The sequence below is a fragment of the Megalobrama amblycephala genome, linkage group LG20, assembly GCF_018812025.1.
Source record: "Megalobrama amblycephala isolate DHTTF-2021 linkage group LG20, ASM1881202v1, whole genome shotgun sequence".
In the NCBI taxonomy this organism is placed as follows: Eukaryota; Metazoa; Chordata; class Actinopteri; order Cypriniformes; family Xenocyprididae; genus Megalobrama; species Megalobrama amblycephala.
The window spans coordinates 13,321,476-13,344,424 of NC_063063.1; the positions used below are offsets into that span (position 1 = coordinate 13,321,476).

General features: G+C 37.0%; 2 protein-coding genes across 7 annotated transcripts; one reads left to right on the plus strand and one right to left on the minus strand.

Annotated features, from left to right (window-relative positions):
• The first annotated feature begins 166 nt into the window (after positions 1-166).
• Positions 167-12,654, plus strand: dlgap5 (discs, large (Drosophila) homolog-associated protein 5). Its single transcript, XM_048169886.1, is given in 24 exon segments — positions 167-316; positions 1,205-1,425; positions 1,504-1,685; positions 1,767-1,823; positions 2,590-2,623; positions 2,775-2,855; positions 5,470-5,547; positions 5,669-5,746; positions 5,916-5,944; positions 6,028-6,203; positions 6,307-6,552; positions 7,426-7,514; positions 8,497-8,528; positions 8,530-8,616; positions 8,618-8,659; positions 8,757-8,816; positions 8,818-8,856; positions 8,946-9,101; positions 9,103-9,175; positions 9,927-10,620; positions 10,724-10,772; positions 11,625-11,793; positions 11,900-11,937; positions 12,312-12,654. Coding segments are annotated over 23 exon segments (2,814 nt in total). The 5' UTR covers positions 167-316; position 1,205; the 3' UTR covers positions 12,417-12,654.
• On the minus strand, positions 12,435-22,627 carry rsph10b (radial spoke head 10 homolog B). Of its 6 annotated transcripts, none has more exons than XM_048169877.1 (18): positions 22,286-22,627; positions 22,130-22,205; positions 21,760-21,828; positions 19,853-20,026; positions 19,679-19,764; positions 19,481-19,601; positions 19,187-19,363; positions 18,980-19,112; positions 17,274-17,398; positions 16,996-17,185; positions 16,801-16,894; positions 16,614-16,693; positions 15,035-15,180; positions 14,845-14,964; positions 14,629-14,772; positions 14,331-14,463; positions 12,909-13,050; positions 12,435-12,813 (listed from the first exon to the last, which is right to left on the minus strand). In XM_048169877.1, exons 1-18 carry the CDS (start codon positions 22,537-22,539, stop codon positions 12,723-12,725), a joined length of 2,355 nt encoding a protein of 784 aa, XP_048025834.1. In that variant the 5' UTR covers positions 22,540-22,627; the 3' UTR covers positions 12,435-12,722. The 6 variants fall into 6 exon arrangements, with proteins under 6 accessions (XP_048025834.1, XP_048025835.1, XP_048025836.1 ...); XM_048169878.1 differs by having other exon boundaries at positions 18,992-19,112; positions 22,286-22,625; XM_048169879.1 differs by having other exon boundaries at positions 14,845-14,952; positions 22,286-22,625.
• Positions 22,628-22,949: the final 322 nt, after the last annotated feature.

The following is a 22,949-nucleotide window of genomic DNA, read 5'->3' on the forward strand; positions in this document are numbered from 1 at the left end:
GGTGAATTAAAGTAATAACATCATATAGCAGCTACAGTAGTACAGCGCGACTCTATCCTCTTATCAGGGTCAGGAGGATGTGTAAATGGGCGGCGCATAACTCGTCATCAAATTTTAACCAATCAACGGGGGGGGTTCTCTGCCGCGGAGCAGCCAATCAGAAGAGCTATATTCACTTTTCAAAACCTGCCCGCCATCTTGCGTATGTACGTTTAGGACATGTAAACGTTTGTTTACGGAATATAGATATTGCGAATAATTATTTAGTCTTTGGATATAGCATTCTTCACTTCCGGAAACCCACCTTAATATAAAGGTAAGAAATCGCTCCTATTATTTCTATCAGAAGGTTTACAATTAAACTTAGTTAGTCATTGTGTACAACTTCCAAACGTTCACGACGTATGGTTTGGTATAGTGAGAAAAATTGTAATCGTGTTGTTGCTGCGTTGCTTCAAGAACGATAATATTTGAATTTTATATTACAAATGTGAATATAAAGAGTCCTCCTATAAGAAATAAACATGTTTTTTTTTTTTTTTTTTTTTTTTTTGTATTTGTTTTGTTTTTACCTAAAACAAACCTAAACTCCTTGACAGAAAGCTCAGAGAATGAAAATGACATGGTCAACATCAAATGAATAATGTGAATAAAAGAATACAAATGTTACATTGACATCATCCGTGTTGTTAAAACCAGTTCAGCAAAAAAAAAAAAAAAAAGTTATTAAAGAGTTTGATTTGACACGCAGCCTTTGTCAACAACAAAGATAGGAAAGCGTTTAATCTCCCTTGAACAAGTTGATAAGCCTATTTATTGATAAACTGTCCTTGTTTATACAGTGTTGTATTATTTACATTTACTTTTCTGCATTTGCTCTAAAAACAGACCTGGGGCCAGTTGCATTATAAACAGTCACTATGTTAAGACTGACTGTGTACTAGTCTGACCAACTAACAGTTAGTCAAAAGGCAAGAGTTTGTTTTACTTTTTGGATTCAAATTAGACAATCTACCTGTTTAAGTAACTTAAAGTTATGGCCAGTCGTAAAGAAAAAAAATTAAGATGACTAACTTGTAAGACTAGTCTAAAAGGTTTATGCAACTGGCCCCTTCAAACAAGTTTTGGTTTATGAGTCACAACCCACTAATATAGAACCACTGCTTTAGGTAATTGACTGTTCTTGTTGTGAAAACTTTTGTAGGATGGACTCTCGTTTTGCTCACCTGTACAAGCGGGACAGCAGTGTGTCTATGATCCGGCTGAAGATGTCCAGACGTCGGTCTCAATCTCAGAAAGAGAACCGAGAGAAGATCCAAAACCTGCACAGGCACCTCGACCAGCTGCCGGAGATCGAGCTCTCAATGGATGCGTCCAGCATCATGGCCACCCAAGACAAAGCACCCAAAACGAATACAGCTAATGGTTAATATCGTAGTTAGTTTTGTTGTTTGATTCTGTGTTGGCATGGCCTTGTTTTGAACTAGTAATTGTACTTAACAGATGCAAATGCTGCGGCTGAGGAGAGGAAAAAGATGCTCGCTCGCTACAAAGAAAACAAGATGTTGCAGAAAGAGAAGGAAAAGCGTGAGAAAGAAAAGAAAGGCGTGTTTAAGGTCGGCCTGTATAAGCCTCAGCCGCTTGGGTATCTGCCTTCCAACACTGCTGGACCAGGCAGAGGCAAGGTGAGTGATGGGAATAACAAATAACAAGTCAGACTATAATGAAGAGTACTTTATTTCCCATCTCATTTCCTCTCATGACAGATCACAGAAACTAACCAGTCCACACGAGTGACCCGCTCAATGATGCAAAATCAAAAGGTATGTGTGTAATTTCTGCACCAATACTGTCACAAAGTGAAATGACAAAAATAATGTGAGTTTTCAAACATATTTCCCTGAACATTCCCCGGTCAGGATGCTCAAACAATGGCCTACATGGAAAGAATTGCACACATTAGCTTGTTAACTTTATATACACACTACCATTTAAAAGTTTGGGGTCCGTAAGATATTTTATTTATTTTAATTATTAAATCAGCAATGCATTAAATCAAAAGTGACAACAAATACATTTGTTACAAAAGATTTGAAAAAATACTTTAGGAATAAAAAAATTACTGTTTCCACAAAAATATTAGGCAGCAGTTTTCAAAATAAGAAATGTTTCTTGAGCAGTAAATCAGCATATTAGAATGATTTCTGAAGGGTCATGTGACACTGACCACTGGAGTAATGACTGCTGAAAAACCTGCTTAAAATTACTGGAGTAAATTACATTTTAAAATATATTAAAATAGAAAACACTTGGCTTAAGTTGTATTAATATTTCACAATGTTACTGTTTTTACTGTATTTTTGATCATTGTATATTTGATAATTGCAGCCATGGTAAGCATAAGATACTTCTTTCAAAAACATAATTTTTGAACGGTAGTTTTATGTTCTCTTGCCTTTGTTTATATAAATCTGAACATATAAGTATGTGTATGTTGTAACGTTTACCTTTGGATTTCTGTGGTCACAGTTTGAAATCATGTTTATTTTTTGTTTTTTTTATTATATACTTCTGTTTTTGTTATTACAGCCTGCAGTAGAAAGACATGCTGTTCCAAAGAAAGGTTTGTCCTTCTCGTTTAACTTCTCTGGTTTTCATATTACCAAATGCAAATCATTATAATCAATCAAATTGAAATGGTTTCGCTACTGTTTGTCTTTAAGCAAACTTTGATGCCTTCATGCTGTTGTTGAAGACTCTTTGTGTTTGTACAGTTGAGACCGTATCGACCACCAGGGCTCCAGCCAAGAACAATTCCAAAGCTCTGACTACCACTAAAACCAGAGCAGCTACAGGTAATACCACTCGCTTAATTGTAGGAATGTGCAAAATGTTCACCCAAAAATTAAAATTGTCATTAATTACTCATCCTTATGTCGTTCCAAACCTGTAAGACTTTCGTTCACTTTTATTTTCGTTAGGATTTTATTCACATTTTAAACATTGATCAGCAAACATTAACAGAAGCTCAGCTGAACCTGCTTGACGTGTGAGATCAAACCTCTTCTGGAAGCTCAAACCTGCTCTCTGTAACACGTGTTCTCGCATGTGTCAAGCAAGCATGCTTGAGCTTCCGTTTACCATAAACTGATGTGTGAGGTGATGAATGTTTATATGTGAATATAAGCCTAAATTCAATCTGTTTATCTTTATAAAGTGATTGTGTCTCTTCAGAAAAGTTGGAATAACAGTTTGATTGATGTGGATTAGTTTTTATAATCTCTATCGCTTTATGAACTTTTTGAAGCATCAAAATTGTAGTAATTTTATAGCTGTCTATGGAGGGACAGAAAGCTCTCAGATTTCATCAAAAAGATCTTCATTTGTGTTCCGAAGATGAACAAAAGACTTAAGGGTTTGGAACAACATGAGGCTGAGAAATTAATGACAGAATTTTCATTTTTGGGTCAACTATCCCTATAATTTACATATGTACACTACTGTTCAAAAGTTCGAGGGTCAATAAGATAAAAAAAAAGTTTCATGCTCACCCAGGCTACAGTTATACAGAAATACAATAAAAACAATTATATTTTGAAATATTATTAAAATTTTAAATAACTTTAACATTTTTAACATCTTAACATTTTAAAAAATTATCAGAATGATCAGTCAGAAATCATTCTAATATGCTGCTTAATATTATTGGGTAACACTTTACTTGAAGGAGGTGTGCATAAGACTGACATGACACCTTCATAATCATGACATGACACATGTCATGAATATGAAGGAGGTTTTATGAATGTTTATGACAACTGTCATTAAGTGTCATTCGCTCAGTTATGTCATTTTTAATGCAAAGATGACATTGTTTGAGATGTCCGAGTTATGACAACTTGACATAAACCAATACATCGTAACCTGTCAGTGTCTTTGTCATGACAACTTGACATCATTTAGCTTTATGGGTTAACATTGCATTAAACTGTCATGTAGTTGGTTTTGACATTGGCTGTCATGAGGCCATTATAATAGTGTCATGAATATGTATCTTGAGCTCAAGTACAGTGGTACAAATTGAACTTGTCATTAAAATGTCATTAAGTGACAATACTCTGACAAATAATTTTATAACAGCGTCATGACTATTTTTCATTTCATGTTTTTTTTTGTTTGTTTTTTGTTTTTTTAAGTTTCCTCCAACAGAAGGTCAGATTATAGACCATTTCAAATTTTGTAAAAAAGATGACACTGTTATAAAATGATGGTAACACTTTATTTTAGGGTCTTTTAACTAGTTGCCTATTACTATTAGCATTCATATGGCTAAAATATTGGCTGTTTATTAGTACTTATAAAGCACATATTAATGCCTTATTTTGCATGATCTTATTCTACATTCTTAATCCTACCCAATACCTAAACCTAACAATTAACTATAATAAGCAGTAAATTAAGAGTTTATTGAGGGAAAAGTCATAGTTAATCGTTTATATATGTGTTCCCTATACTGAAGTGTTACCAAAATAACGTAATGTAATGTTAACCCATAAAGCTAAGTAGTTTTTTAAGTTTGATAATTAATCTGCTATGTCATGTTTATGACAGGTTATGATGTTTTGCTAATGTCACGTTGTCATGACAAAGACACTGACAGGTTATGATGTGTTGGTTTATGTCAAGTTGTCGTAACAAAGACATCTCAAACAATGTCATCTTTGCATTAAAAATGACATAATTGAGCGAATGACATTTAATGACAGTTGTCATAAACATGCATAAAACCTCCTTCATATTCATGACACGTGTCATGTCAAGATTATGAATGTGTCATGTCAGTCTTATGCACACCCCTTCAAGTAAAGTGTTACCTATTATTGCAGAAATTTTGGAACTTTTTTTCTGGATTCTTTGAATTAAAAAGTTCAAAACAGGAACAGAAATTTGTTGTCTCCATAGTCATATAGTCTATTTACTGTCACTTTTTTATCAATTTAATACATCCTTGCTGAATAAAATAATTACATATTATCATTACTTACATGTAATAATTACATAATTACATATTTACATGTACACTACTGTTCAAATGTTTGAGGGTCAGTAAGATTAAAAAAAAAGTTTCATGCTCACCCAGGCTACATTTATACAGAAATACAATAAAAACAATTATATTGTGAAATATTATTATAATTAAAAATTGCTTTTTTTCTGTTTAATATTATTTTTGAAATTGTGAAACTTTTTTTTTTTTTATGGATTCTTTGAATTAGAAAGTTCAAAACAGGAACAAATGTGTTGTCTTCATAGTCGCATAGTTTCTTTACTGTCACTTTTTATCAATTTAATGCATCCTTGCTGAATAAAAGTAATAATTTCTTTAAAAAATGTTACTGACCCCAAACTTTGATGGTAGTGTACACTTGAATTAAGAGCCCATGCAGAGCATTATTATTTCTTTTACAGTTGAACCATCTGTGAGAGCTCCAACCACACGATCAGCTGCTAAAATGACATCGGTAGCTGTGGTTAAACCAGTTGCTGGTGAGTTTTATTTTAAAATAACATTTTAAATCTGGGGCTTTCAGAAAACTTTGTCTCTGTGACTTTTATTATGCTCTACTTGTGTTACATACATGTAAGCCACTTTCTCTGTGTGATTTAGATTCAAGGACTACAAAAACGAGATCAACTGTTAAATGTCCTGCAGTGCCCTCTTCTGGCAGAGGAAAAGCCATACAAGGTAATGAGGCTACAGTTATTTTCTACTGGCATATTTTCTGGTATTGTACATGTTGTTGTTTTATATTGCCACAGTGTTGCTCAGATGGAAGTAATGTTGCATCAGTCCAGAACTACAGGATATTTGTGTATGTGTGTCATTAATCAGTACATCTCATTATCTTACACAGGCAACACAAAGACAAATGTTGAAAATAAGGTGAGGTGATTTGTCATATCTATCTTTTTGGTTTTGAAATTTTATGAAAGTTAAAAATATTATTTTATGCTTGGATATTTTAGCCAGCTGAGAAAAAGGACACTGCTGTTAATTCTGTGGTTCCTGAAGAAGAGGAACCCAAAGCTGCTCCCCCCTCATTTGCTCCTCAGGGATTCGTGTTCCAGCCTCCTGTTGGTCTTAGTTCGTTTGAGCCTGCACCCCTCTCTCCACGTTCAGCCAGTGCCTTCCTCTCACCAAGGTACCTTTTTTAAATTTCATTCTAATAAAGTGCATGTGTGATAACTGTAAGCTTTATTATTTAAGCTGGTTTGAAATAATACTATCATATTTCTCTTTTATAGCATTCTTTCTGAAGCCAGCGTGGAGCCCACCTTCCCCTCTCCCCCAAAACCTGTTGACCCTGCTTCTTCACTCTCATCCCCTCCACCTTCTCTGTCAACCCCTCCACCAGATCTTCCCACAAACCCTCCCTCAGTTTCCTCACCTCCTCCTGCCCCATCATCCCCTTTGCCGTCCACCTCTGCAGCACCACCCCCTCCTTCATCCCCCTTGGAGCCTCAGCATGATGTTGCCTATTTTCAGGTGAGGCAGATCTCTACCATTAATAGAACTGACTCATTAGTATGTTGTAGTAACTTTTATTAGTGTTTTAGTAATGCATTAGTCTCCATTTATGCAGCTTTCTGGGATACTTTTTCTGGATTGGTCCATTGTCTTCTGCTTTGCAGTCTTTATTTTATTTTCATTAGATATACAATTAACCAGCCATTATATCAGATTACATACACTACTGTTCTAAAGTTTGGAATTGGTATGATTTTATTTTTTTGAAAGAGCTTTTATTACACTATTTAAAGGATTATTTCACTTTCAAATGAAAATTAGCCCAAGCTTCATTCACCCTCAAGCCATCCTAGGTGTATATGACTTTCTTGTTTCTGATAAACACTCTCAGAAATATTTATAATGGCAGTGAATGGGACCCACGAGTATGAGCTTAAGAAAGTGTTTCCTTCCATATCCATCCATCATAAACATGTACTCCACATGGCGCCGGGGGGTTAATAAAGGCCTTCTGAAGCAAAACGATGCATTTGTGTAAAAGGAAAAACAAATCCATATTTAACAAGTTATGAAGTAAAATATCTAGCTTCCACCAGACTGCCGTCTTTATTCAAGTTACGAAGAAAGTGGAAAGTGTAAACTGGCATCGCGTCAGACACTTTTTCCGTAAGTTGAATAGGGAAGGCGTAGGGCGTAGCGTAAGCTTTGTGAACTGCAAGAGTTTTACAGTTTCTTTGTATGTTGAATACAGAAGGTGGTCTGGCGGAAGCTCGATATTTTACTTCATAACTTGTTGTCATCCTTCCTGAATAAGTGTTAATCTCTTTTTAAAAAATTGCTGACCCCAAAATTTTGAGGGGTAGTCTAATGTTTCACTATATGTGTTCTTTCAATAGGGCAGCGATGGCCAGCGAGACTGAGCGTTTGACTGGACTTTCTGAGCTGTGGGAATCCCGATTTGATGATGCCTCTATCCCGGAAGAGAGTAAGGCTTTAGTTTTGAACCATATTTAATTCAGTTGTCCTAATTCAACAACAGTCTAACACAGTATCCTAACTAGGTTTAACACAAGCTTTACAGCAAGGAATAATTTCTGTTCACACTGAAAGTGAAAATGGCACAGTCACAGTTAATTAGAACATATTTGATGTTTAATATCGTTACTGTCGGGCGGAAACCTTTTATCTCCAAAAATGCTACTTTTCAGGAAAATAAGACTTTTTTTTTAATAATTAAACATAGTGTTGTCAAAGTTGATATAGTGGCTTTTTATGTGTTCAGACACTTGCATGTGCCATTATATTAACATTTTACCAAAATCAAGCTCAAATGGAGTTACAAAGTTTTTGACCAGAGACTGTTGAACATACATGTTGTATCAGTCATTAGAACAGCCGCATCTGAGGCAGTAAGTGCATCAAATTACGTTTTCATCAACTTAAACTAAAGTTTACTGTAGATATGTGGACACTTCAGTTTTTGGTCATTTGGCCATCTTATTAATGATGAAGTTTGTGCAGAGGCTATTTAAGACAATATTGGCTATGACTTAACAATAAATCCTAGACTGAGACACTCTACTCTGTTCCTCATACATAAAACAATAGCCGTTATAAATATAGTGATTCTTGAGTAAAGAAAATTCTGGACTTATTCAAACAACCAGTTCTTTACTTAATCTTGCATTGTATACAAGTAGAGATGGTCCAAATGTGTACGGCACTTCTATAGAGACAGGGTGGAGTTATGAGGTTTTACCATCAGTTTGAGGGATCCAGTGGAGATACAGGGTTTAGTGACAACGCTCTTTTTATACTTTAAACCCACAGACAGATGTAAAGAGTGACCAACAGTAATGAATTATGAAAAAAAATAAAAAGACAAAATATGGATACACAAGGTTTTCTGCCAGACAGTGACGATATACAGTTATGTGAAGTAAGTATATTTCTCCCTGTTCATGTAGTGCGAGACCGGATGCGCACGGCTGTAGGCCAAGGCAAGACTGTTGATGAAAGAGCGCTTCAGCCAGTTCAACGGGCTGGTGGATGACTGCGACTTGGGGCGTGGAGAGAAAATAACAACCTTGTACTGACTTGCAGGGCTTCTGGGACATGGTGTACTTTCAGGTGTGATGATGTTCCCTTTTAAAAATGCTCAAATAACGTCCAACCCTTGTTTAATGTTGTTTTTTTGATTTTTTTTTTTTTTTTTTTTTAAAAATAGGTGGAAGATGTTAACAAGAAGTTTAATGCCTTGAAAGAGGCGGAAGCAAAGGATTGGAATAGAGGAAGTCAAGCCTGTTGCCAGAAAAAGAGTGGCCAAAGTAAACAACATAAGCACAGTCTTTGAATAATAATAAATAATTTCAAACGTGAAGTGTAATTCTCGTATCCTGTCCTTTTTATGCTACAGAAGCCTCCTGCTGTAGGAGGGAAGGCCGGAGCAGGTGGAGGTGCCAGTGCTGCAGCAAAGAGTCGACTGGCTGCTGTGAAGGCTGCTATGAGAGCCAAGCAGACTGAACAGAAAGCCGTTGAGAAAGACAACATCCAGGAAGATGCAGGCCCTGCCTACCATACTGCCTGCACAGACTGTGGTGTTCCATGGAGGCTTCTTCCAAGTGGAAAGCCCAGTCAAGCCATCAGGTAAGAATAAACTTTACTTGTCTTAAGTAAGCTTGAGTTTTTTATTTATTTATTTATTTGACTTGGGCTAGTATTAAAAAAATTTTAATATTGAAAATGGTTACAAGAAATTACATTTCAATGGTATACAAAATGTTGATATCATAACCCTATTTAAGCAGAAATAACTATATCATGACATGAAGTTATTGTGAAATAAATTTACTCATATTGTGATCTAGGATTTTAGTCATAGTCGCCCACCCCTAGATCTGACTGTACTGGCAACATTGGATGAGAACTATCTGAGATGGATGACATCACTGTTTTCCACAGAGCTGCTTTATAGCTGAATTTGAACTCTTTTCATATTTGATGATCGTTACAGTTATTGAACTGACCTCAGCTGAACAATGACACTATTGTCTTTTTAAAGCTGTTATTTTCAAATACTTGTTTTTATAGTATAATACTAATATTTCTATAGTATTTCTTTTTATAATATAAATTCCTTTTGTCTTTTGATCACATGCCTAATTTCTGCCTCTAGCCATAAAACTCCAGGATTAAACTGTTGTCCAGACTTAGCAAAGTCATAATTGTGAGTTATATTTGAAGCATAACTTAAATAGCCTATATTGAGTATAAAAAACTCAAAATATTTAAGTTATGGTATTCCTTAGTCTAGATATGTATTTATTTATTTTTACTGCAGGCAATATCCTTTTTTATGTTGTCTTTGTTTTAATCTGTCTAATTTTCTTCTTTTCAGGTTCTGTTAGACGATCATGTCGAATCAGTACAGTTTCTTCCCCCTGTGGTTCTAAGTTCAGCACTCCAGGCAGGCAGTGCAGATCTAATGCAGTCTCTCATGCATCCCCTCTTCCCTGTGTGTCTGCCACACCTTCACGAAGTCGTCACCCCGATGTATTGCCTGTTTCCACCCCTCTACGTTCTGCTGAGCCCCTGCCACAATCTCCCAGAGCTCCTCAGTTCAGTCCTGACCACAACCAAACCACACATGTTTCGCCAGACACAGAGCCCTGCTCCAACAGCCAACCTCATTATGATTTAAGCTCCACCTGTACCTCACACACCCAACCAGATATCAGTAACGGACCAGAAGACAGTCCAGTAGACCAATCTCATTGCTTACCCAGCCAGTCCGAGCACCTTGCTGATTGTTCAGAACCTCAGCTTGAGGAATGCGTGCCAGAGTATATGCTCAGTCCTTCCTCCCAAGAGGACCCACAAGAGGACATGGTCTCTGAAGAGAGTTTGCCTGCCCCAACTGGAGCAGATGCCACTCTAGATACTCTTGCCCAGTGCTCATCTCACACCTTTTCCACAGAAGCAGAACAAAAAGCCTGTGCACCTGCTTCCCCTATCCTGATGCTCTCCACACCAACCAAAGATCTCAGCATTTCTACAGATCTCAGTAATGAGGTCATTTCAACCTTTAATGGGTATGCTGTGCTTTGTTATATTAGGCCATCTAATTCTTAACATATGAATCACTAAACATGGCACAATTCATAATCTTTAATACTCTTTCCACTGTTCATACAGCTCTCCAACCAGTACAAATGTTGAAATGACTGGAAATCAAGAAGATGAGGTGATTATCTACCAAATCCAACTAGAAACGCACAATATTGATTTATGTGTGTTTATATACATGCATGCATACATAAACGCACATATATGTGTATGTTGGATATTTATATTGGATATTCAATTATTCAAGCATCCTCTATTTTCACATTGATTACCTTTGCCCTTATCAATAATAACATATGGATTATTACTACTTATACATTAATAACACTGTTAAATGTAATCTTTAGCAAATCTCAAAATGAATATCCATTTTCTTTCGAATTGTACATTTAAAAACTAAGATCAATTATTTTAAGTGCTACAAATTAATTTAGGCATCGCAACATTAGTGATTTTTCTTTTTTTCTTTTATTTTTTTTAATATCAGCTATTTATTGGTTATTGGCTTATCACTATGGGCTAGAAAAGCTACACTATGTAACTGTCAGTGTAACAAAAAAAAAGTTATTAATGACAAACCTTGTCTTTACCCTGTTGCATTTTGATAAACCTATAATACATGAAATATTTTAAAGTTGGATGGATTTTGTGGGACATTGCATACATAAGCCATTTGCCCAGGCGTGGCATGTCAAATCCGTACACTGAGGAAAAATAGTTCTAGCTGTAAGTACTATTAAGTACTAATATATGTGTACAACAATACCTTGAAACGCATTAATCTGTGCAGAGGAGCAGAACCAAAACAACGTTCTTCCACAAGACCTATGCGTTTTAACCGGTAGAGGGCCAAAAGTTACATAGTGTAGCTAACCTTTATTCTGTATCCCTAAATCCTACCTATCAATCAGCACAGCTTTTTTCTTTTTCTTGATAGTTTATGGATCATGTTCTGATATATTTTTCCTAGGGTGCTACTGATTTGGACTTTGAGCGTTACCTGCAGCCAACAGCGAGATACAGCATGTCTCCGGGTCTTGCAGCAGAGAGGTTCTCCCTTGGAGTGGTGGATGCTGAGATGGAGAGTCCTGTGACTCCGGCAGAGGAGCGTCCTGTTGATGTCTTGGCAACACCTACAGGTACTTTATGTCCTTGATATCACATCATAATGTTATTAATGGTCACAAAATGGTTTGTTGGGGGGCACGTGGGCACTCACTTCTCTCTCTTGCACTCCTGTCTCAGCTCTTCCCAGATTGGTGTTCACACCCCGGACCAGTCAGGTGGATTTAAATCTTTCCTTTATAAACTGTCATTCCCTCTTTCAACAGGGTTCCCACAGTTTTCCAGTCATGTAAATTCTCAGAAGGAGACATTTTTATCTGATTAAATATTTTATAGATGTAAACTCTGAAAAAATGACTACAGAATTTTTCATGACTTCAGATTTTGTTCATTTTAATTAATAAAATCTTAAAGGCTTTTATTAATGTTTAGTTTTTCAGGCCCGGAAACCACCATTTTATAATTTTCAGGTGTTTCCAGGTTTTCAATGACTGTGGGAACCACTACTATATCACAACTTCTGAGAGTTGTCAGTATTTTAATTTTATTTTTACACATTTTCTTCCCATAACCTTGTTCTCTGGTGTTTCAGATGTCGGACAGTCTGCTGCTGTTCACCCCAGAGCAGAAGGAGAGAGTGAGACAGTCAGTGTGTGAACGTGACCTGATCACATTCACACCTCCCACAAACAAATAAAAGCACATCCACTCACTCTTTAAATCTGGATAGTTTTATTTTATTTTTTGCTTTGTTAAACTAGATACCTTTGATACTTGTTTATCTGTTTGCTACTCACTTTTTGTACTTTATAATGAGCACATTTACATACAGCAATAATATTTCTATGCAGTTTTGACTTCAGAAAATATTGTTTTTTATGGCTTTTAAATGTCAAAATTGTTGTGAATGCCGATTAAAATCATAAGAACAAAAATTGATGTACTTCTATTCTGTGAATTAACTACTGTTTTGAAATGACCGATGTAGTAGAGGACACACAGGTCATGGGAGGAAGGGGGGTGAGCGATTAACATCGTTGTTTGGAGCCTCTTCTTCGTCTTGTCTCTCCTCAGCCTCCAGCTGCTCTGTGTGCCTTAAATAATTCATCTTGTAAATTATAAAAATATGGGCTGCAAAAAAAAAAACACTTCCTGAAATATGAGATTTTTTTTTTTTTTTTTTTAATACCTTGGTTTGTCAGCATCTGAAAGAGCAATTCTGTTCTTTTCTCTCAACTTGAGTCTCTTCTCCTTCAGCTTCACACTGTGCTCATATGCAGGGAAGAAGGTCTGAGTGAAGAACTGCTGAGTTTTCTGTATCCAGTCCTTCTCTGAGGAAATGAAATTAGACCACTACTATTAGGGATAAATCAGGGGTAGAGAAATTTATAGTATTTACAGTTTGTGAAGGAAGTATATTAAGTATTAATTACTATTGTCAGTATTGTCAACTGTTAAATAATCTGAGACTAGCTAGAGCTGTAGTAATGTAGTTACCTTACTCATACTAAATGAAACTAAGTGGTTCTTAAACTTTTTGACTTTAAGGCTCCCTAGATCCCCTCCCCCCCCCCCCCCCCTCCTCTTCAAAATATGTTTTAATCTATGGACACTCATACTTAAGCTTCTATAAAATAGTAGTAAAGAAGAAAAAAAAATCAGAATTTAATAACTTTAATAGCTTTGCACAATAACTTAAGATTTTGTAATTTTGATACAGAAACTGTAATTTTGACCTTCAACCGTTTGGAGGCCATTGAAGTCCACTATAAGGAGAAAAATCATGGAATGTTTTCATCAAAAACCTTAATTTCTTTTCGACTGTAGAAAGAAGGACATGAACATCTTGGATGACATGGCGGTGAGTAAATTATCAGGAAATTTTAATTTAAATGTGAACTAATCCTTTAAGTTACATGACTTTTCTAAATTAGGTTACTTCATATAATTTGGTTTTGGGTTTTGGTTTGGTTTTCCAAAACATTTACATTTATTCACGTAGCATATGCTTTTACCCAAAATAACTTTCAAATGACAAATACAACAAGTGAATGCAATAGCGCAAGTGCTAGCAATACAATGTTTCAAACATCATCTAGAATAGTACAACTCTTGATGTACTATTCTAGACTGTGTTTCTCAACTCAGGGATGGGCAACTTCAGCCCCGGAGGGCCACTGTCCTGCAGAGTTTAGCACCAACCCTGATTAAAAACTCGCTTGCCTGTTGTAGCTTTCTAGTAATCCTAAAGACATTGATTAGCTTGTTCAGGTGTGTTTGACTGGGGTTTGAGCTAATCTCTGCAGAACAGTGGCCCTCCAAGGGCTGAAGTTGCCTATCACTGGCCTAAGTAAATCATAAAACGATTGGCACCAATGATCTTAAAAATCAACTTAGCTTACAATGCTTTTGAGAAACGCAGCCCTGGACAGTTGTTGAGGGGGTAAATGAAAATGAGTTTTTTTTTTTTTTTTTTTGGTCAAATTTTAATGCTTGTTTCATCTTATTTAAATCATTTTAAATCACTTTGAGGCCCATTTGGAAGTTTGAGAACCACAGATATGGTGACAAGACTGACCACATTTTCCATCATGAATTAAAAAAGTCAGACCTTTGAAAGCAAGCACAGGACTTTGTCTTTGCTCCATCTCCTCAGATAGGGATGACTGAAAAATATCAAAAGATGAGACCGCCTTAATGGAGATGGTCTGGTTAGCTTTCTCCCAAGCTGAGATAATGATCCACTGAAATGTGATACTGCATGATATTTACAAATCTCAAGAGACTTTGTACTGCCAACATGAGAGACAATGCCAGAAAGGGAAAATTTCATTCTTAAAAATGGAAAAAGACATCCATGATAAAAGTATGTATCGATGATCAGGGTCAGTAGGAGTGGCAGCACAGACCTGATTTGAACTCAGCTCTGTAATATTCTTCACAGTGTCGTCCCAGTGACTTGTGTCAGTCTGGCTCTCAACATCAGTTTGGATTCTCTGGCCTTTCACCTCAGCACAGCCCAACAATGCCTCAAAGAACTCCAGAAAGCTTATCTACAAACAAAATCATTTGTCATATCAAATCAAAATAATATCAACCAAAAACATATGAGTTCAGCTACTGACCTCTAGGTCCAGGTTGCTGTAGATTCCATCATGAATTGCAGGACTGTCCACAGAGAGGATCTCTAACACTTTGGACACGGTTAGCTCACTGTCATACAGACAGAGGTCCTGTGAACAGGACTATGCATAAGAATTATGTATTAATAATTCTTAGTAAGGTGAGCCTAGATGAATGTAATAGGCCTGTTACCTTGAGCAACCAGACAAATAGCCTTGCAGTCAAGACTTGGTTAGGCTGGATTGAATTTGCTTTACACAGAGCCTGGTAAATTTCCCAGCATCTGTCTGAGTAATGACATGCAACCGCAGCATGGACAGGATGGCAGAACAGAGAGCCTAAAAAAAAAAAAAAAAAAAAAAAAATATATATATATATATATATATATATATATATATATATATATATACATATATATATACTGCATACTTATATATAGTATGTACATATAATATATACACTATATTGCCAAAAGTTTTGGTATGCCTGCCTTTACGTGCACATGAACTTTAATGACATCCCATTCTTAATCCATAGGGTTTAATATGGAGTTGGCCCACTCTTTGCAGCTATAACAGCCTCAACTCTTCTGGGACGGCTTTCCACAAGCTTTAGGAGTGTATTTATAGGAATTTTTGACCATTCTTCTAGAAACGCATTTGTGAGGTCAGCCAGTCAAGTTCCTCCACACCAAACTCGCTCATCCATGTCTTTATGGACCTTGCCTTGTGCACTGGTGCGCAGTCATGTTGGAACAGGAAGGGTCCATCCCCAAACTGTTCCCACAAAGTTGGGAGCATGAAATTGTCCAAAATGTCTTGGTATGCTGAAGCATTAAGAGTTCCTTTCACTGGAACTAAGGGGCCAAGCCCAACCCCTGAAAAACAGTTGGTGTTTGGTGTGGAGGAACTTGACTGGCCCACACCATAATCCCCCCCTCCACCAAACTTTACACTTGGCACAATGCAGTCAGGCAAGTGCCGTCCTTCCTGGCAACCACCAAACCCAGACTCGTCCATCGGATTGCCAGACAGATTAGTGTGATTCGTCACTCCAGAGAACACGTCTCCACTGCTCTAGAGTCCAGTGGCGGCGTGCTTTACACCACTGCATCCGACGCTTTGCATTGCACTTGGTGATGTAAGACTTGGATGCAGCTGCTTGCCCATGGAATTCCATGAAGCTCTCGACGCACTGTTCTTGAGCTAATCTGAAGGCCACACGAAGTTTGGAGGTCTGTAGCTATTGACTGCAGAAAGTTGGTGATTTCTGTGCACTGTGAGCCTCAGCATGCGCTGACCCCGCTCTGTGAATTTACGTGGCCTTCCACTTCTTGGCTGAGTTGCTGTAGTTCCCAATTGCTTCAACTTTGTTATGATACCACTAACAGTTGACTGTGGAATATTTAGTAGTGAGAAAATTTCATGAATGGACTTATTGCATAGGTGGCAACCTATCACGTTACCATGCTTGAATTCACTGAGCTCCTGAGAGTGACCCATTCTTTCACAAATGTTTGTAGAAGCAGTTTGCATGCCTAGGTGCTTGATTTTATACACCTTTGGCCATCGAAGTGATTGGAACACCTCAAATCAATGATTTGGAGGGGTGCCCCAATACCTTTGGCAATATAGTATATATATACATACTGTGTATATATATATCCTAATCCAATAAATATTTTTAATAAATAATAATAGATCTGTGTCTAAAAGGGAGATTCAAGAGAATTTTTAATAATATAATCATATTACAATCTGTATCTCTCTACCTTTCACATTCTTTGCATTGGGAATGATGTTCTGCCTCATGAGCTTTGAAAAACATGTTGCGAGTATGTTATTAGAAGACCTGAAACATGACAAGTGATCTGTGACTAGATGGAAACTTTCAAAAACAAAACAACAACAACAAAAAAAACCTTTATCGTTGTAGGAAAATTGTAGGAAAATACTCACTCAATATCTTTGTGGCAAATATGATATGCTACAATGACAATATAGCTGATACACTCTCTTGGTAGAATGGCAGTGAAAGGAGAATGAACCTGATCTGGATTCAGACAGTGACAACAAGCAAAACTTTGATAACAAAAAGAAATTTGATTAAAAGTGAAAACATCACAAACCATTACTATTGCTTAAAGACATCACCAGTGATGAGACGCTCTATTTGCGCTTGCGTGACTCTGTGCTGGTGAACTTTACAGTCCATGAGAAATCGAGAGAACTGCAAATGGGTCAGTGGGAATATGTTGTCTGGAGACTGCTCATGTCCAAGGCTGCTGTAGAAGCTATATATTTCCCTTAACAAACCAATGTGTCTCAGCACTGCATATTCCACCTTCACAGTAAATAAAATAATAGTTACACACCAACACAGATTTGACTCTGGATTTACTTTAGGATTAATTTCAAATAAGGCCAAAAACCTGTTTGAGTTCTTGATCTCTGTGGGCCTCAGGGACTCTATTTAACAGGGTCTGGATGTTCAAAACCATGTCAGATCCGAGCGGTGAGTTTGTGCTTGACTGTGAAGATCTCTTGGATGAATCATCTAATGAACAGAAATAAACACTATGGCCCAGTTTCACAGACAGGACTTAGACTAAGCCAGGATCAATTAGGACATTTAAGTAGCATTTATAAATGTACCCTAGAAAAAACATTACTGGTGTGCATCTTGAGACATCTTTTTTCTTTCAGTTAAATCAGCTCAATTTTAGTCTGGGACTAGGCTTAAGCCTTGTCTGTGAAACCAGGGGTATAAGTAGTATTAGAAGTTTCTTGTATTGTACAATTATAATAGCCTTTCGTATACACTCACCAGCCACTTTACTAGGTACACGTTTAACTGCTCGTTAACGCAAATATCTAATTAGCCAATCACATGGCAGCCATTGTTGCCAATTTAGGGATTTTGTCACTAGATTTAGTGACAAATCTAGCAACTTCTTGGACAAACCTTATCCAGATTCTTGTTTTGCCCACTGATCTATATTCATGTATATATAGATCAATGAATTTGCCATTATGATGTCATCTAGTGACATTTAGCTATCAATTTTAGCTACTTTTAATTGAAAGCAGTTGGCAACACTCATTGCAGCAGTGCATTTAGGCATGTAGACATGACATGCTTTCGGGAAATGCACCCCTGGTAGGGGCAGGCTAACTGTCAAGCTAAGCCTGAGTTGTTGCTTAACCAATGTTCCTCTAATAACACTGACAGACAGGAATGCAATGATATCACTGAAGGTTAAAGGATGACAGAAAAAAACGGATGCTGCGTTAATTGTGTTTAAGTCAAAATTGGACAGTAGAATATTGGAAAAACATTGCCTGGTCTGATGAGTCTCGATTGCTGCTGCAACATTCAAATGGTAGGGTCAAAATTTGGTGTAAACAACATAAAAGCATGGATCCATCCTGGCTTGCGGTGCAGGCTGCTGCTGCTGGTGTACCAATTGAGCATCATTTAAACACCACAGCCTACCTGAGAATTATCACTGACCATGTCCATCCCTTTATGACCACAGTGTACCCATCTTCTGATGGCTAATTCCAGCAGGACATTGTGCCATGTCACAAAGCTCAAATGAGCTCAAACTGGTTTCTTGAATATGATATTTATTATACTCAAATAGTATCCACAGCCACCAGATCTTAATCCAATGGCGCACCTTTGGGATGTGGTGGAATGGGAGATTCACATCATGGATGTGCAGCTGAAAATCTGCAGCAACTGTGTAATGCCATATAACATCAATATGGACCAAAATCTCTGAGCAATGTTTTCAGCACCTTGAATCCATGCCATGAAGAATTAAGGCAGTTCTGAAGGCAAAAGGGGTCCAATAAAATGTACCTAATAAAGTGGCCAGTGAGTGTATATTATATATAATATATATTATAGAATATAATAATAATATTATATATAAACAATATGAATAAAAATAAATGTCAAAAAGTACACATTTTAAACTACATTTAAATTTATATCTATTAAATTACAAATTTCAACTTAGCTATGTAGGAAATCAATCAACTGTACAGTTTAGTAGCCATTATTTGACCAATCAGAATCAAGTATTTCGGAGAGCTAATAATATTTATTACATCTGGTCATGAATATTACTTAATACTTTACTCTCATCTGGAAAAGGAGTCGTAATCCCACTCAGGCCAGGAGTGAAGGCAGGAAATTCAGCCATGCAGTCCTTATTAAACTCTCCTTCATATACATGTCCATTTTCAAAAGTGTACCTCCCCTGCAAAAAACATCTGTAGTGTTGGAATCACACAATCATCTCATCCCATTTTCATAGTTTGAAAGGTGGTTTACCGGTCCATGTTTTTTGTCATGTTTCCACTCTCCACTATACACAGCCCCACTGGCATATAAGAACTGTCCTCGACCATGACGCATGCCCTGAACGAATTCTCCTGTGTACTCGTTCATACGAGGGTATTGAGAGAATGGAACTTTTTTACAGAACCATGTGTGCGTCCCTTTTCCATCCTACATTAAATAAGAAACCTCTGCTAAAATTTTCAGAACAAAATTATAAAAAAAAAATCAAACATAATGTATAGGGAATGACCCTAAAAATAAGGGCAAAGTTAGAAAATTACAGACCTGGATGCCATTTACCCACTGTCCACTGTATTGCTGATCCAGCTGAACCCATCTCATTGTTCCTTCTCCATGTCGAACACTGTTTTTCCATTGTCCTTCATACACATTGCCAGATGGGTAACTTTATGGGAAACAAATATATAAATATAAATTTAGAAAGAAAACAAATATTTATAAAGAAATGATACTACCACATACCACCGCTTTCCCCAGCCCTCTCTGCGGTTGTTCACCCAGTCTCCTTTGTACCATGATGTGAATGCTTGGTTATAGTACATTACCCCCTGTCACCATCACAGGACACCAGTCAAGATATTTATTATTAAATGCATGTGAGGGAAGTTGAGACAATGGATGTGTGTACATACATACCTGCCCTTGTCTTTTGCCCAGATACCACTGTCCTCTGTACACAGTAGAGGTTTTGAAACATTTGTACATCCCGACACCATGACGGATACCTTGGTGTATCTCTCCCTCATAAGTGCTGCCATCTAGCCAGGTGTAAGTCCCATGTCCCATGGGAACATTACATTTAAAATCACCCTGCCGAATGCAAAAGTTTCGCAATGAATAATTATTGGCTCCAAAAAATGTGTAATTCAAAAAACTTGTAATCAAAACAATGGGGTATTACAGGTGCATCTCAATAAATTAGAATATCATGAAAAAGTTTTTTTTCCCTGTAATTTAATTCAAAAAGTAAAACTTACATATATTCTAGATTTATTAGACATAAAGTAAAATATTTCCAGACTTTTTTGTTTTCATTTTGATGATTACAGCTTGCTGCTCAAAAAAATCAAATAATCAGTATCTCAAATTATTAGAATATTTAATTTCAAGTTCTATTAAATTACCATTCTCAGGGTATAAATACTGGGTTTAGGTCAGTAATCCCAACAGCAGTCATGGGGAAGTCTGCTGACTTGACAGTTGTCCAGAAGACAATCATCAAGACCCTATACAAAGAGGGTAAGCCACAGAGGGTCATTACTGAAAGAACTGGCTGTTCGCAGAGTGCTGTGCCAAAGCATATTCATGGAAAGTTGACTGGAAGGAAAAAGTGTGGTAGGAAAAGGTGTACAAGAAAAAAGAAATGACTGCAGGCTTGAGAAGATTGTCAGGCGAAGCCGATTTAAGAACTTAGGAGAGCTTCAAAAGGAGAGGACTGAAGCTGGAGTCAGTGCATCAAGAGCCACCACACACAGACGTCTTCAGGAAATGGGCTCCAACTGTCACATTCCACGTACCAAGCCACTTTCTGATCCAAAGACAACGTCAGAAGCATCTTACCTGGGCTAAGGAGAAAAAGAACTGGACTGTTGCTCAGTGGTCCAAAGTCCTCTTTTCAGATGAAAGTAAATTTTGCATTTCATTTGGAAATCAAGGGCCCAGAGTCTGGAGGAAGAGTGGAGAGGCACAGAAACCATGTTGCTTGAAGTCCAGTGTGAAGTTTCCACAGTCAGTGATGATTTGGGCTGTCATGTCATCTGCTGGTGTTGGTCCTCTATGTTTTCTGAAGTCCACAGACAATGCAGCCATCTACCAGGAAATTTCAGAGCACTTCATGCTTCCTTCTGCTGACAAGCTTTATGGAGATGCTGATTTTCCAGCAGGATTTGGCATCTGCCCACACTGCCAAAGGTACCAAAAGCTGGTTTAATGACCATGGTGTTACTATGCTTGATTGGCCAGTAAACTCGCCTGACCTGAACCCCATAGAGAATCTATGGGGTACTGTCAAGAGGAACATGAGAGACACCAGACCCAACAATGCATATGACCTGAAGGCCGCTATCAAAGCAACCTGGGCTTCCATTACACCTGAGCAGTGCCACAGACTGATTGCCTCCATGCCACGCCGCACTGATGCAGTAATTCATGCAAAACAAGGCCCAACCAAGTATTGAGTGCATAGAAATGAACATACTTTTCAGAAGCCTGATATTTCTGTTTAAAATATCCTTTTTTTTTTTATTGGTCTTATGAAGTATTCTAATTTATTGAGATAGTGAATTGGTGGGTTTTTGTTAAATGTGAGCCAAAGTCATCACAATTAAAAGAAGACTTAAAGTACTTCAGTCTGTGTGCATTAAATTTATTTATTTAATACACAAGTTCCACAATTTGAGTTGAATTACTGAAATAAATGAACTTTTCCACGACATTCTAATTTATTGAGATGCACCTGTATGTGACTTAGCCAATCCTTGCTATTGTAAATCTTCATGTAAATTTTTAAACAACTGAGTGACTTCCATGAACTCTTTACATACCTGATACTTTAAACCATCCAACCAGATATATTCACCAGAGCCATGCATTAACCCATGTGAAAAACTACCCTAATGAATGCAAAATGGTAGAATTGGGCATTGGGTTAAAAAAAACATTCAATTTTGTGAGGATTTTTTTTTTTTTTTCTGAATGTTTATCTTTCCTCCCTTATACAACATTCATACATTGTTTTAATTATAACAAAGATCTGTTACGTAATATACTATAATATATATGTAATATATACTGTAAGTAGTAATGTTAGTCAATGTTCTTAATAAAAGTTTAAATTTGATACATTTAAATTATATTTACATTTTCTATACTGGGTCAAGGTTGTAAACCTCTAAATTATCGTTCATCACTCACCTTGTAAATATGGCCACCTTGAAAATAAGCGACACCTTCTCCATGAAACATTTCTCCACACTTATCACCCTCATATCTGAGAAAAAAGACCCCAAACACTACAAAACACTATTTGTCCACAAATCTGACAATTATCATTTTGCAAGAATGTCTAACCTTTCCACGATTATATGGTGAAGTATGGGAACTTTACGGCACTGATCATGCTCATTGTTTGGTCGATGATCATTCGTATGCTGAGACACAGCATTGGAGGAACACGCAGCAGATCTCGAGGAGTCTCGTCCATCGTCAGGCTCTGTGACGGACTCTGACACTACACTGGACGTGGAGGACTGTCCTAACACTTTGCTTAGCGTTGGTTCTGGTGTAAATCTGTTAGAACTTTTCATTTTGTGTTCTTTAGCCATCCCCGGTAGAGAAAGTCAGAGGTATTCGCTGGTTCACCAACTAGCAGGCATCCCTGTGGTGTACATAGTAACACGCTACCGGTTGCTAAGCAATAATATAGTACGGCAAGTTAGAAGGGCCAACAACTTTACTAAGACGACTTGTTTGATGTAAAAAATTAAAATATGATGGGAGACCGGGGCAAATCGTCACTTTTTTTTTTTTTTTTTTAACTCCAATTAATATTTTTCACAGTAGTTTTATTTTTAAAATTCATCTTCTGTACAAGCAGTTCACCAAAAAAGAAAAAAGAAGAATGATTTACTTCACTCTGAGGGAAAAGACAAACAAAAAACCTGGTAACTAAGTCTTTTTGGCGACCATTTAATTCCACTGTATGGATAAACAAAACAATAATATCTTTATCAAA